The sequence below is a fragment of the Amia ocellicauda genome, chromosome 13 (assembly GCF_036373705.1).
Source record: "Amia ocellicauda isolate fAmiCal2 chromosome 13, fAmiCal2.hap1, whole genome shotgun sequence".
NCBI classification, from domain to species: domain Eukaryota; kingdom Metazoa; phylum Chordata; class Actinopteri; order Amiiformes; family Amiidae; genus Amia; species Amia ocellicauda.
The window spans coordinates 35622270-35635380 of NC_089862.1; the positions used below are offsets into that span (position 1 = coordinate 35622270).

Genomic DNA, 13111 nt, shown 5'->3' on the forward strand with positions numbered 1-13111 from the left:
TTTTTTGAAATTTGTTTTTCTGGATTGTTTTGTTGTTATTATGTCTCTCACTGTTAAAATACACCTACCATTAAAATTATAGACTGATCATTTCTTTGTCAGTGGGCAAACGTACAAAATCAGCAGGGGATCAAATACTTTTTTCCCTCACTGTACATCTGCCTCATTTCAAATATTGAAGCCCAGTGGCCAGGCTTTGTCCATGACATTGTGTCAGAGATTTGAGGATGGTGTAGGAAATAAGATTATCTGTCAGAAATCATTGCTTAAAGTATTGTTTCATGAAGTGATCTAACAGTGTTCATCTCATAGGTCATTATGATGCGATAATTTCCTGTAAATTTGCATACAAGGGTGAAGAAACCATTTATATCAAAATATTAATTAGTATAACATACTGAACAAAAATATCAATGGTAAAATATGACAAAGCAATAGAGAGCTAAAATTGTGATGCAGCAAACTCTCTGTCCATGTTACATTCCATTACTACAAGCATGCAGATTTAAATTGGACATGTGTGAAATTATTATATGGGGGTAAATGCATAGCCTGTGTAATTAAACATACACCGATCAGCCATAACATTATGACCACTGACAGGTGAAGTGAATAACACTGATAATCTTGTTATCATGGCACCTGTCAGTTGGTGGGATATATTAGGCAGCAAGTGAACATGTTGTCCTCAAAGTTGATGTGTTAGAAGCAGGAAAAATGGGCAGCGTAAGGATCTGAGCGACTTTGACAAGGTCCAGATTGTGATGGCTAGACGACTGGGTCACAGCATCTCCAAAACTGCAGCTCTTGTGGGGTGTTCCCGGTCTGCAGTGGTCAGTACCTATCAAAAGTGTCCAAGGAAGGAAAAGCGGTGAACCGGCGACAGGGTCATGGGCGGCCAAGGCTCATTGATGTACGCGGGGAGCGAAGGCTGGCCCGTGTGGTCCGATCCAACAGACGAGCTACTGTAGCTCAAATTGCTGAAAAAGTTCATGCTGGTTCTGATAGAAAGGTGTCAGAACACACAGTGCATCGCAGTTAGTTGCTTGTCAAAATATGATTATTTTCCCCACTGGCAACTTGTGTTTAGAACAAAGGCTCAATTTTAAAAGGATGTTGTCTGTGTGCTTGCTTTGTATATGACGGTGTTCGAATGCGTGACTCTTGAAATGGCCAGTAAGAATGGCGACCAGGTCATATGTGCAAAAATAACATCTCTCAAGCCTCTTCTTCATTTGTTCATTTCCCCATGCAGTATTGCGTGTCTGCGGACAGTAAACCTGATTTGTCATCCTTTGGCTGCTGCAGCATGTTTGAGGATGCGGATGAGGCTGGGGTCCATGCCGGCCCCCCTCAGGGTACACTCGACGGTGCCAACGGACTGGCAGTGGGGGACAACCAGAGTGGCAGTTGGTGTGATCTCAGTGAACAGTGGGATCATTGTGAGTAGGGGAACCGCACCGCACACACAGCCACTTTCTCAGTGAGAGGTGGAGATTCAAATTAAAAATTGGGGATTGGTCAGAACCTCTGGCGCTGTCATGTGATATTGAAGCAGTTTGAAGCACATGGCCTACCGTGTTGAGATTAACCTCACAACTGTCCTAATTGTGCAGACAACAGCAGTGAAGAAGCGGGAGACAATACCGATGATGAGGGCAGTCTATTGGTCAGCCTAGATGACTGGAGGTTTAGGCTGGAGGAGGAGATGGGTGTTGAGAAATTCACAGAGGCCTATAATCAAGTTAAGGTCAGTTTGCACTAGTTCCCTGTTTCAGATTTTGTGCACAGTTGCACCAGTACAAATAAGAGCAACCATTTCTACACCATTTTTGTTATGTTCCAAATTCACTGATGATCATTTCCAGTAATTAGTTGTATTTTAATGTGATATGGAGCTGCTAGTGTCTGTATTGATCTCTTTGGACGGCGCTTCTCTCTAGAGATACAATAAGCCTTTGTACCACGAATGCTAATTGAACAGCCTCAAACGTGACATGCAAAATATATATGTATTTTTAAACAACAATGGCAAACTCCTTTTTTATACCTTGAAAATGTTACATATTTGATGTATATGGCTCTTCATAGACATTCAGTAATCATACACATTTTGCTTTTTAAAAAAATATATTTTGGGGAATTTGTCGACATCAAAGGCAGTTTCCAGACTCTGCGGCAACGAACACCTGCACTTGTACTGCGACATCGTTTACTTCATACTTGCTGAGGAGGACGGTGAGTGCGAAAGTTCTTTCATTCATATATTTATGAACTGAGAGGATCAAAGAGAAAGGAACCTATCCTATTTAATTCAGACACAATGTGGAATAAGAAAGTCATCGGTGCTAGAACAGTGCTCCCAGGATTGGCGATATGGACCCATGCGATTTATTTTACTACTCTGAGTAGCACCTTGTAGTGGATGTCAGTAATTGTCAGGACACACCGATGGAGAAGTAAATGCAGGTTAACCTCTCACATGAAGTGAAGAAAAGAACTGAGGATGTGGGTTGGAGAAGCCTTTTTCTATCTTCAGATGGCCAATATGTTCCAGTCTTATCTATGGGCAGTGATTATATCTTGTTAAAATACAGTTGTACAAAATAGTTTACCACACGCATAATAATGAACAGAGACCTGAGTTTGTGAGTTGATTGGTGCTGGTCAGCATTCCTCAGGCAGCAGATGTTTATCAAAAAAATTGTTTTAAGTCCTTAATCAAATTCCTCAAAACACACAAACTTCATACTGCTTAACTGTTTTGTCTGATTGAGTGACTTCCAGACAGTCGTTGATTAAAATACATACAGACAAAAATGCAATAAGACCTAATAATCATAGAAGCCCCCAAAAATGAGTAATTACAACCTAGTGGTTGCTTGTTATACAAAACTGAATTAACAACATGAAACTATGAATAATATTAATATAAAGAATACAATAAAAGTACATTTTCCCACTACAGTCCCCCCTTTTGGCCAAGTGGCCATTCTTGCCACGTGGGACACACGACTATAATGGATCAGAGAAATAGTTTCAGGTTGGCCTCTGCAAGCTGAACCCTAACAGAGACTCTAACACCAGTTAAAAGCTTATCCTGTGTATGTAGTTACAGGTTAGTGATGAGAAAAGGAAAATCAGGACAGATCAAATAGAAGAAATACTACCAGAGAAATTCCATCGGCCACAGCAGTCATACGTGTGTCCACCATGTCGAGCTCGAGCCTTCAGGATCTTAGTCTGTCTCAGCCACGTGTGTATGGGCCTCAGCCATGATCACTGCATGCTTCACAGAATGCACTTTGTTTCTCAATTGTCCTCAGAGGCCGGAGTAGACTGTCTTGAGTTGATGTGATAAGGTGGCGGCTGCCGCTTCCTGGACTCTCGAACAGAGGATAGGTAAGGAGGTGAAATTCAGGGTCTGGGTTTCACTCATCAGAATCGTTCAGTAGCCTTTGGTCTCCACCGTCCGCTGGGAGAGACGCTGCTACTGGGGCTCCAGTAGGCCAACGCGCCGCGCTCGGCGTTAGTTTAGTCTCCTTCATGGGCTCTGTGTCTTGTGTGTGTTTCTAGTGTTGATTTTAGTGCAACCCTGAGCAAGATACTGGCACCTCTGCGATTAGCTGCCACACGTGTGCCGAGGCCTGGGGTCCGAGCAACTCCGTGCGTGTACATTATATACTGAGACACACACACTACATACTGAGACATGCTTTATGCTGAGACGCACTATATACTGAGACACACTATATACTGAGATACACGAACTTTATGCTGAGACGCACAGTATATACTGAGACACCCTTTATTCTGAGACGCACTGTATACTGAGACACACTATATACTGAGATACACTTTATGCTGAGAGGCACTTTATGCTGAGACATACTATATACTGAGACACACTATGCTGAGACGCACATATATACTGAGACGCTTTATTCTGAGACGCACTGTATACTGATACACACTATATACTGAGACGCACTCACTTTAAGCTGAAACGCACTATATACTGAGACACACTTTATGCTGAGACACACTTTATGCTGAGACGCACACACTATATACTGAGACACACTTTATGCTGAGACGCACACACTATATACTGAGACACACTATATACTGAGATACACAAACTTTATGCTGAGACGCACAGTATATACTGAGACACCCTTTATTCTGAGACACACTGTATACTGAGACACACTATATACTGAGATACACTTTATGCTGAGAGGCACTTTATGCTGAGACATACTATATACTGAGACACACTATGCTGAGACGCACATATATACTGAGACGCTTTATTCTGAGACGCACTGTATACTGATACACACTATATACTGTGACGCACTCACTTTATGCTGAAACGCACTATATACTGAGACACACTTTATGCTGAGACACACTTTATGCTGAGACGCACACACTATATACTGAGACACACTTTATGCTGAGACGCACACACTATATACTGAGACACACTATATACTGAGATACACAAACTTTATGCTGAGACGCACAGTATATACTGAGACACCCTTTATTCTGAGACACACTGTATACTGAGACACACTATATACTGAGATACACTTTATGCTGAGAGGCACTCTATGCTGAGACATACTATATACTTAGACACACTATGCTGAGACGCACATATATACTGAGACGCTTTATTCTGAGACGCACTGTATACTGATACACACTATATACTGAGACGCACTCACTTTATGCTGAAACGCACTATATACTGAGACGCACTGTATACTGATACACACTATATACTGAGACGCACTCACTTTATGCTGAAACGCACTATATACTGAGACGCACTGTATACTGATACACACTATATACTGAGACGCACTCACTTTATGCTGAAACGCACTATATACTGAGACACACTTTATGCTGAGACACACTATATACTGAGACACACTTTATGCTGAGACGCACACACTACATACTGAGACACACACTTTATGCTGAATCACACTATATAGAGACACACAAACTATATTCTGAGACACACTTTATGCTGAGACACACACACTTTATTAAATTGCCCACACGCTATATACCGAGACGCACACGCTATACATATATACATACTGAGACGCCCAGACGCTGTATACTGAGACACACACTACTACTGAGACAGACAGTATATACTGAGATGAATACAGTGAGATTTCACTTCCGGATACAGTGATGTCGGTCATCAGTCTGCTCAGATCCACACCCATCAGCTGACACACATGCCATTTTCAAGATACAGCATGATGTGTAGCCAGGGCAGATTATTGTTTCTTTAAAAATCCATTATTGTCCGGCAATACGTTCCACTACAATGAGCTCTTTCAGAAGAGAACAGCCATCTCCTGCAACGGTTCATGGATAATTACAACAATGTTGTGCTGCATGAGAAAACCAATAACAGTGGGTGGGTGGTGGTGTAGTACAATTCAATAGAAAATGTAATCATGTTCCTCTAGAATCCTCAAGATTTCAGACTAAATACAGCTGCCACACCCACAACATGTGCAGCTCCTGCATTAAACACCTTCAGTCTACCTTCATCCACTCAGAAAGGCAGTCATTTTGACCGGACTATTGAGAACATTCAAGTTTCTCCCTCTGCCCAGGTTCGTAACTGTGTAGTTGTATACCCAGTTGTTCTTTGCGCTTCACGAGTTCCTTAATTCTCCAGCAGCACCGCTGCAAACTTAAAACACCGTGTGACAGAGCCTGCTGTACAAGTGCTGCACTTCACAGGCTCGGAGAAGCGCCCCAACACTTGGTAGTTTAAAAAAAAACTAAAATGTAAAAATGTAAAATGTTGCTGTTGGAATGCCTGTCTTTTCTTCCTATTGTGTTTGTTTTGATTTTATACATTTTTTGCTTGACCTGTAGTGCTCTGGGTATAAGGAGCACGTGATAAATAAAATGTATTATTAGGGCTAAAAAGATCCCCACAGTACTCGATTAATTACTGCAGCCCAGCTTGAGGTCTCTTCCTACTTTGTTTTCTCCAAATTAAGCATTTCTCAGCCCATCTGCATGAATTACCTTTGACTCCTATGGCTTTTCAATTTGATAATACATCCTTTATGCTGGACTTCAACAAAAGCCTTCTGGGAATCTAAAGACATCACATTTTACACTCTCACTGTTGCTTCTTCATAGAAACCTAGCTGAAAATCATCCGTCTTATTCTAAATAAACCCCTGCACCCACCCACACTTACTAACCAGTCCAGTCTGTGTCTTTTAATGTATTTCAAAATCTATGTTGCTTTATATTGTGATCAATAAATGAATATACTTAATTTGTGCATTGTGTAAGTTGTGTATGTTTTATAGGCAATACACCACACTCTAGATACAGGAAAAAGTGTGGTTGTGGAAACAAGTGGATGACAATAGGATATTAGGAAAGAGTTGGATAATACAGACAATACCGTTAAGACAGATCTTTCTTGTGTACGTTAAATGCAGATCCTGTCAGTTCCATACACACTGGCCTAAATGGCCCAAAGGATTGATGACATTCAAAAGTAGCACTAAAAAGGTCTCCGACTAGACAGCAAGCACGCCATTAACAGACAGTTCACCAATATTAACCACTATATGGAACACAGTATATAATTTGCCACAGTCCCACCGGCAGAAGGTAATTACAAAGCATGAAAAAACAAAGCCACTGTAGTACTGGAATTACACTTTTGAACTTCAAGTTAATTTCCAGCCAATTTTGAAAAAACAAAAAAAAGTTTTTTAATCCACTGGAGAATTAAATCTGTTCATTGATAACATTTTAAATCACTAAGACTGAAGTGGTATAATTCCAAGTCGAACTTGTTCTTGCATATTGCGTTTGCTTTTGTCATAATACATTTCTGCTGGTTACCAATTGTATCATCAAGTAACAACAGCAGAATATCAAATTCTGGCAGACACAGTGCAATTTCAACTTCTGACACCTGATGGCAACACACCACAACATTTTACGAGCTGCATTATGACGCGCCTCTCAAATCAAAGAGGAATGATGGATTTCTATAGTAAAGCACGGTGAGTTTTTCTATACATTTTACACGAGGGAGTTACAGGTTACATGTACTACTACAACTACTTCTACTAATACATCTGAATCAAAAGATCACTTTTGACCTATTCCTTGCTGAAAAATCAAGCACATTATTTTGTATAATCAGTGCCTGAACTATAACTTTGTTTACCTACACCTATTGTTAGGATTTCTAATTCCTACATGTGCAATAAGAAACAGTGATTGTCTGCAGTTATGAGCAGAATACTGGTAGCAGAATACCCAGTTTAATGAATTTCAATGCAGGGTTTTTGTAATACACTCCCTGAGCCATTTGGTTCTTGGCTTTGATTTTTTAAATCCAAAAAGCAGCTATCCAGACATGCAAGCATTATTTATCCCTCCCCCCCCCTCTTTCATTACATCCCATGTCACATCACATTTGCAGCCTCTTCAACTCACAAACATACAGCTAAAAAATAACAGACTATTGAGAGAGATACATATGCATCAGTAACAGCGCTTTTAGGAATACAAAATGTAGGCTACCCAGTCCAAACAGTGCTTGTCAGGATTGTTGGAATCCAAATATATAATCCAGCCAAGTATTATACCTTTTTTATCCTAAGAAATGTGTCCGGTCTTTCTGAGCTGCACGGATATACATATCAGCAGAGAGAACAAACCAGCTCATGTCAGCAGCTTTTAACAACCTGAATATTCCTTAACTGGCTGATCTCTGATTCCCCGTCAGCTGAGTGGAGGTTGAGGCAAAAAGCTGCCGTTAACACAAATGTCCTTGACATTCAGATGACGGTTGACACCATCCTGCTCATTTCGCATGGAGGTGGATTTCATTGGCTTCTCAGCTTTCTCTTCAGAGGCAGTGGAGGCTTAAAAATGAAAAGTCAAGTAGACAAACACAAGAGTGAAACAAGCAACACACATTCCCACAATACATCTATGATACAGCATTTGTTTAGATGTCTTTAAATATATTTTACATTGAAAAAATATTCCCAATACGTTTACAGAATATTAATATTATTAGTAGTAATACAAAGATACACTCCCCACCCCCCAACAAATATGAATGAGAATGTGTAGACCAAAGGCAGACAAAATACAGGTCTAGCATTAGATTCTGTCCACTTTAAACAGTGGGTTTGCTTGGGCTCATTTTACATGCCAAAAGCAGATTTGCACACCTGAGTTTTTAAAGGGGGTGGGGGAGACACCGATGACATAGGGCAATATAATTAACATTAAACATAAAAACATTGTGAAAGGATTTCGGTTTAACAATACCATTTAATTATGCAAATCACGTTATTATTTTGTATTCTGTGTGTGATCTGGGGTATTAATTCAATTAATTAGTGAGTCTAAACGGTCGATATTTACAGAAATGTGGTCTTTGATGATTTCAAAGACATTATATCTGTAAATGTAACCTCTCCTGGCGAGGGCGACGTCATAAAGCCCATCATTTTCCCGCGATAATGTTTAAGTTACCCGCATGCTTTCTCGAAGGGCCTGTCAGGTCCCATAGGTGTCCGAATCAGTGCCTGAGTGTACAATACAAAATAAGCCAGCATAGACACACTGTATCCATTTACACAGATGAAACAGTGACTTACACACTACAAGAGTTAAGCATAGTTTACGTTGTGAAGCTGTAGACGCTCAACAAAGCAATTGTGAAGCGATTTTGTGGGGGGCAACAACACCAACACCACAGCAAGCAGCACGTCTTTGTTGTCATTTTTTCGTCCCTTGCTCGAAAAAGTGGTAGTTCAGCCAAGCCTGAATAAATACTGCTGGTGTCCGGCCGGGAGCTGGGGATCGGGGAGAGGTAAAATAAGAATCATGTACAGTACATTACATTACACAACACAGCAATAACTTGCGATGCGGGATTTAACTGAATAATACAGGTTCCTGTGAACGCATCGGCCTCGCCCGTCTCCGTTGATGCAGTTATTAAACTATGGAGGCCGCAGCGCCGCACGCACCGCACACTGACGGGCTTTTCTTTGCATGTCCTTGCAGAGACGGGGCATCGACCGCGGATCTGCCCCACGGCGATGGAGGTGGAGAGCGCGTTTGTGTCGGCCGTCAATGGCGCGCCGCAGCCCGCTTCGTGGGACAGCCCCGCCGCGCTGCCGGGCAAGAGGAAGAGGGGCAGCGCTCCGGGGGACGGCTGCGTGTGCGGGCCGGGGGACAGCCACAGGCGGGACACGACCGGGACACACCGTGAGTGCATGACCCAGATGCGTGACGGGCGGTCGGTGTGCTCAGATACAGCGCTGGACTCTGTAAGCCGTGTGTAGGACGTTCACGGGGGGCTGGGCACCCCTCTATGTCAATGCAAGTGTTTTCTGAGCTACACAGGTAAATGCAACGGCTGCGGACGCTCATAGTAGTTCACTTGGTTTACTCACAGGAGTGGATGCATCTGTTGGAGATCAGAGCCCCCTCTGTCACCTGGCTTTACTGCACACCAATCACAGCGTTTCCTCACTTCAGCTGAGCTGATGAAGGGCTTCGGGCCGCTGAGGACGGAGAGCTGTGCAGCGGTGTGATGAAGCACGTCTGTAAACGCTCAGCCTCAGCGGACACGTTTTGGTGCAGCAATGTGGGGTTATATTCCGGTTCTGGCTTATATGAATGGACAGTCATGTTAAGAGACGTATGTATCAGGACACACTGTCTCTAGTGTCCTCTGACCTTTGCAGGGTGACATCTGTTGACATTCAAATGCAGATCTGTGATTCTGCATGCATAGATAATGTATCATTGTATTTTGTGTTCAATCAACTGAAATAAACCTGTAATTATTGATAGCATGGGAGGATATGTCTTTTCTTTGCAATACAGTGATATAAAGTCTTATTGGTGTTGCCCCCTCACATTGCGTGCCTTGTGGTGTCGCCCCAGAGTTATTTGGTGAGGGTTTCTGACGTTCTGGCTTTCTCTCTCTCTCTCTCTCTTCTTGTCCTCGTCAGGGAGTTCCTTTATATCGATTCCCGCAAACAGAGGCGTGTATTACTCCGAGTGCTGGAAACCAAATGGAAGCACGCTGTACCTGCCGGTGACCAACAGCCTCCTGGTCAACATGGAGAAGTACGACCAGGTCAGCTTCGAGGAGGGCTTCTTCTTCATAGGGGACAAGTCCGGAGGATTCCTGCAGAAGGAGCAAGGTACACCGGGGACACGTCTCTTCGTTAGGCAGGATGGGTGCTGGGTGTGAATCTAGCTGAACTGAAATGAGTTTTAATTGGAGGACAGACAAGGTATTTAAGATATTTAACAAAGGGCTAATATGTATAGATGGAAAATATACAATGACATGTTCTAGCAGTGCTGCCTTTTGTGTTTTTTATCTTTAATATTAAATGTGAATGTTCTAAATACTTATTTGCATATTGGATGTATTCAGGCACCTTGTGGATGTTTTCCAGTGTCTCTCAATCCCTTTTCTGCCTGTGTTTTATCTCTAGGTCAAGCAATCCACTGCTGGCGCTACAGTGACCAGGAGAAGAAGCTCTTCATAGCGCTGTCCTATTTCTTTGTTAATGTCTATGTAAGTGATGTAGGGTGATGGACAGTGGGTCATGAGAGCGTGATGTTGTGCAGTCTTCACCAGGGGCATGGGGACCTTGTAGCTAGACTTGGTGATTGCCAGTGTGATGATTTTTTGACAGTTTTGCACACTATTATTTATGATTTCTAGTATCACCCCAGTGAAACGTGTGAGACTTCGTTCTGCTGTATGATTTCCACACCACCAAACCGTTGGCTTTTCCATTAATAAGTACTTTAATAAAATCCAACATTATCATACATATATGTATTGTTTTGCTATATTAAAGACTAGATAGTAATATTTGAAATAAAGTAAAGGTTACGTTTTAGGCCATAGGTTGTAATTCCGCTGTTGTTTTATTTATGTTTTAAACTGATTCTCTATTATGTTTACAAAAACTTATGGCAACACTATTCCAAAAAGTTATTTTTCTTTCTTGTTTTACTGTAGTTACAAATAATGTATTGGATTTTTCCATAGAAATCCAAGTCCTGAAGGACAGTGAGAGTCGCTCCTGGTCTCTCACAGTGCTGCAGTTTTATTTAGGGGAAATCCTTAATCGCTAAAGAGACGCGTGACTCATTAAATCACAGTATTAATGATCTTCCGAGGTATCAAAGCAGAAATAATGATGTCACTTCATAATAGAGAATAGTATATTTAAAGCAAGAAAAGGAGTTAACAGTCTCGTGATAAGATGGAAGGTCTGCACACAAATTGTGTTCACAGTACAAACGGTAAGGTCAATCAATCGCTGCAGAGCTGCACATAAAGCAGGTTCAGGAAGTCGTATTAATTTTGCCATTGACATCTCGATATATCTACAGCTGCTGCTTCACTTGCAGAATACATTTATTATCCCAGGAATATGCAAAACACTGACACAAAATGACAGTCCAAACGTGATAAATTGACCGAACTTAAACCATGTCATGCTTCTAGGAATATTAATGAAAAGTATATTTTTACTTCCTTTGTGAAATGTACAATCTCATGCTGTTTGAGAAAGATTACAATAAATGGCTTTGGTATAATCTCGGTAGCTTTCTGGGAGATTTAAATAAGGGCTAAAGAATCCTTTCTTGAATCTGCCATATCCTTAATTATAGTTTAGCATCAGCAGTAACCGGAACCAAAGGCTAGAGCTGAAATTTAAGCAGCTTGATACAAGACCGATAATAGGAGTCACGTGTGTAAGGAAGTGCTGGGTAAGAAATGATCACCGGTTCACTAGAATATTTGATGAATATTGATAGATGGAGAAAAGGAGAATCATCCAATCCATCCAGGGATCTTTTTAAGTTTCATGTCCTACGTTTCTCGCCTTCTCTGTCCAGATGTTCCAGGAGGTCATGAACGCTCTCGGCGGGCTGTGAGAACACGGCAGCGCGACTCCCGCCGAGTGCCACGATTTTCCCCGACACCAAAGTGATTGTCCGCGATCAAGACAAAACTGAAACAAACCTCGATTATAGTCTGGTGCAGAGGTCTAATGGGATTTGAGTGACTGGGGTAGATGACAACCTACACTCTTAACGAGGTTTTTGCACAATTTCTTTGTAAGAAGTTGTCTGCTTCTGAGGCATTCCTTGATATTAGTTCACTGGCCAGAGATTGTTTTTGTATCGGTTTAGTGAATTCTACAATCCTCTGTCGTTTCAGGGAGACATTCCTAATATTTTGTCTCTTAGTATTGTGCTTTGGATTTGGATTTACTTAATGCTACTGTAATGCGTTGCGAGAAGCAGTGCAGGCCGCTGCATTATAATCTGACCTGTATTTTAGTTCCCTCTTTGTTTAAATCCAGTTGACCTTCATTTATTCACCTAAATCCACGAGTCGCTCTCTCAGTGGACTGTAACCTTAGAGCTAGTGACTGCTCAGATTCCAGGGTGTAATGTGGATGGCATTGCGGTGTGATGCATAGACCTCAGTTCTGTCAGTATATTTCTTGCTGTGGTATTTTGTATTTTGAATATGACTTTAAGGTGTACAACTGTGTTTTTTTTTCTTTGAGGGTTAAAAGTGTTCTTAGATTTTGTCAGGGTGTTGTATTTGTGTGAGACTCATTTCCCACTGTATTGCTTTAGCAAACAATATATCCATAGTAAAGATGAGTTAAGATGTGAAATCCTCTCACTGGAGCGATGTAACTACACTGTAGAGCAGGGATTAGATATGATTAATGGAGGAAATGGTCAGAAATACACTCCCGTTGTACCATTGGGAGGAGAGGGAAAATGCACCAGTCATTCACAGTGTAGCGGTTTTATGGTAAATAGTTTTACTTTGCATCACAACTGTTAATGTATTGAAACTATGTAAGTATTGCACATGTATTGTGGTCATCTTGTATATGCTTTGTAATGTTTTTTATGAGGATACATTTTAAAAATAAAATACAAACTTTGTGTAAGCGATGGCTTTGAATACCAATTGTTGAATACAAAATAGCTGTGC

At 41.4% G+C, this 13111-nt stretch overlaps 1 protein-coding gene and 1 long non-coding RNA gene across 3 annotated transcripts; one reads left to right on the forward strand and one right to left on the reverse strand.

Annotated features, from left to right (window-relative positions):
* Positions 1-6658: 6658 nt before the first annotated feature.
* LOC136766893 (uncharacterized) lies at positions 6659-10088 on the reverse strand. 2 transcript variants are annotated; one of them, XR_010821783.1, is made up of 2 exons: positions 9507-10088; positions 6659-8900 (listed from the first exon to the last, which is right to left on the reverse strand). It is a non-coding gene; the product is annotated as an uncharacterized LOC136766893 (long non-coding RNA). The 2 variants fall into 2 exon arrangements; XR_010821784.1 differs by lacking the exon at positions 9507-10088 and adding an exon at positions 9078-9172.
* LOC136766892 (uncharacterized) lies at positions 9150-13067 on the forward strand. Its single transcript, XM_066720763.1, has 4 exons — positions 9150-9318; positions 10071-10265; positions 10566-10648; positions 11989-13067. Exons 1-4 carry the CDS (start codon positions 9150-9152, stop codon positions 12025-12027), a joined length of 486 nt encoding a protein of 161 aa, XP_066576860.1. The 3' UTR covers positions 12028-13067.
* The last annotated feature ends 44 nt before the right edge of the window (positions 13068-13111 follow it).